Below are 2,644 nucleotides of genomic sequence, written 5' to 3'. Positions count from 1 at the left end.
ACGATGGATGGATGGATGGATGGATGGATGGATGGATGGATGGATGGATGGATGGATGGATGGATGGATGGATGGATGGATGGATGGATGGATGGAAAAATCTCAGGATAATCCTAATTTACTGTATCCCTCAAAGCAACACACAAGAAACTAAGTTCCTTGCACATCCGTGTTCTTAGCTTGCAGTGGAAACTAAACATTAACCTTTAATTTAGCCGTTATTTTATTTTTCTGTAAATCATCCCCACACTCATTCTAATATATTCCATATCAAAAATGTGCTATGCTGAACATGTATTTGGGCTTTTGGTGTTTGTAGATCAACAAAAAAAGTCAGCTCGACCTGCAGTTTTCATAGTGAGCACACCATAAATATCCTTCTTTTCTGTCTTCCTGCGGGTGTTCAGAAGAATTAGAAACCACTGAGCTGAATAAAGGAGGGAAGTCCATGGATAGTATAATTTAACTGAACAAAGAGGTCTCTTTTATGGCAGTGCAAGATAAGAAACCAACTAGACTGAAAGACATTTCAACTCACTTACAAAGGAATTCCTAATATATTTTTTTATTATCACTCTGGTTTGGGCTCTGTCAGTGGAGGCTGTGAGTTTGTTCACAAAGATGTTAATACATATATATATATATATATATATATATATATATAAATTTCCTAAAAGGTTCAACAATGACATAATGGTTAATGATTTGTTAACAACAGCTGTATTATGTTTTGAAAGACTTTCAGTCCCCTTAAATATATTTAAAGGACTCAGGGTGCTTAGACGGCCCCGACAGCACCTTTGGTTGCACAGTTAATTTGCAGTGACATTTGTAGCAGCACTGCCTGGTACCAAGCCTTAACCCCTAACATGCAAAAGGTACAAATGATGGAAATCTGTGGTGTGAACATCTAACAATCCGCTTTCTCAGACACCCTCTTGAAGCAGCCAGACAATGGACACTCACATCTTTGTGAAGCATCGTTGCCTTCGCTGTGCGTTTGTCTTTGGTGTGGTCAGTGCAACCATTCTGTGACTCCTTTCTGATGCTGTCTGCTGCCATTTCAGTTGATTGGAGCTTGTAAAAAAAAAAAAAAAAAGGCAGGATTACAACAGTTTATTTTTACAGTTTGAATCATCTTTTTTTTTTTTTATCACTATCAATGGTTATCACACAGGTCACGAGATAACATTTACAGGGAACACTGCTTCCTGCTACCAGCAATAAAAAAAACCTGATCTGACTAAACAAGGATAACAACAAAATAAAAAAAGATTAGTTAAAGTCCACCAAAACCTTTTTTTTTTACATTTATTTTCAGGTAGTGATGCTTATTTTAATACTTTAAGAAGCTCAGGTATTACTGTAGTTTTTAGTCTTTGAAACAAGAAATCTGAGCCTCACAAAGTGACATTTTACAGTGTTTGTGAATCTGTTCGGAAAAAGCAGGCAGGTTTAACTTTCTCAAAATACACAATTTACCCCTTTTTTCTATTTAGAGTGGAAACTTCATGGTAAGAGAGCCTCTACAGATTACAGAAAGTCAAAAAAGTTATAAAAATCATGGTTTGTCTAGAGATTTATCATTATTTTCTGCAACTTTTAAAACATTTTCTACCATTTTTTTATACATATTCCATTTTGTGATAGTAAAAACACATTCCATACATTTCAGCCCATTTCAGTATGCCTGGATTAATATGCAAATTGATATATTTAGATGCAGCAGGATGGTCAAGTGAAATTATGTTACTTAAAATACAAAATATTCAGCTCATTGGATTAAAATACGGTTGACTTGTTTAATTTTCACATGTTTCTGAGTTTTAACACTATAAATACATAAATATTTGTTTACAGACACATTTTAGAATAAACTGAAACAGAGTTAGATTTATGCAATCACTAAGAAGGAGAGTATGGGAAACGTATAAAGATGCCAGCTACCTTCACCGCAAGAGAAATGTTTAACTTCCCACAGTGTTAATGTATAATCAAACAAGTATTTAACTGTTGAAAATGTCATAGAAGTTGGACAACACTATAAGTGTTTAAAATAGAAAATGTGTTTTACTTACTTGTAGCTCGGAATCAAAACACCTTAGTTTGAACTCGGTAAACTTTCAAGGCTGAAATTTCACAAAGCCCAGACACAGTGGCACACGTTTGCACAGATGATGCTAAAAGAAAGTTACCGGTAAGTGGAGAATAGCAGGAAAGTCAAATCCAACTGAAAACCTCAGACTCCATCAGCCTGAAAACACTCCCTTGATGGGGTGTTCCCATTTTGGATTAGTCGTGGACAGCCCTGGATGAAAAGGGAGGGTTGGCTTACAACTAGAGTTTTGAGTTAATAAAATTTGCTGATTAAAGCTCAGCTGGAAGTGCCCAGAATAAGAAGTCAGTAAAAACATGCATGATATGCTAACTGAACTTGGATGCATTTTGTTATTCATTGTATGATGAAGTATTTCCTAAAAAAGCTTCAGGAGCCAATATGTAAAGACTAAAACTATGTTTTTACAGTGAAATTCTCAAATACTTCCTCCCCCTTCACTTACCTTACAAGGCTTCCCTCACAATGCCCTTTTTGATAAAGACATACGACACCACTGAAGTTGTGTGCTTGAACATTTGTGTGTGT

The 2,644-nt window shown here is 35.6% G+C and overlaps 1 protein-coding gene across 1 annotated transcript in view; it reads right to left on the bottom strand.

Moving 5' to 3' along the window:
• Positions 1-1,062, bottom strand: part of slc7a9 (solute carrier family 7 member 9) — a gene marked incomplete at its 3' end in the record, with an annotated part of 14,965 nt that extends 13,903 nt beyond the window's left edge. The window contains exon 1 of the mRNA XM_037697529.1: positions 967-1,062. Within this exon, the coding sequence (XP_037553457.1) occupies positions 967-1,062 (96 nt within the window). The remainder of the gene's footprint in view (positions 1-966) is intronic.
• Positions 1,063-2,644: the final 1,582 nt, after the last annotated feature.

Source organism: Nematolebias whitei, chromosome 2, assembly GCF_014905685.2.
Source record: "Nematolebias whitei isolate Nwh7 chromosome 2, NemWhi1, whole genome shotgun sequence".
NCBI lineage: Eukaryota > Metazoa > Chordata > Actinopteri > Cyprinodontiformes > Rivulidae > Nematolebias > Nematolebias whitei.
This window is presented reverse-complemented; position numbering and strand designations above follow the sequence as displayed.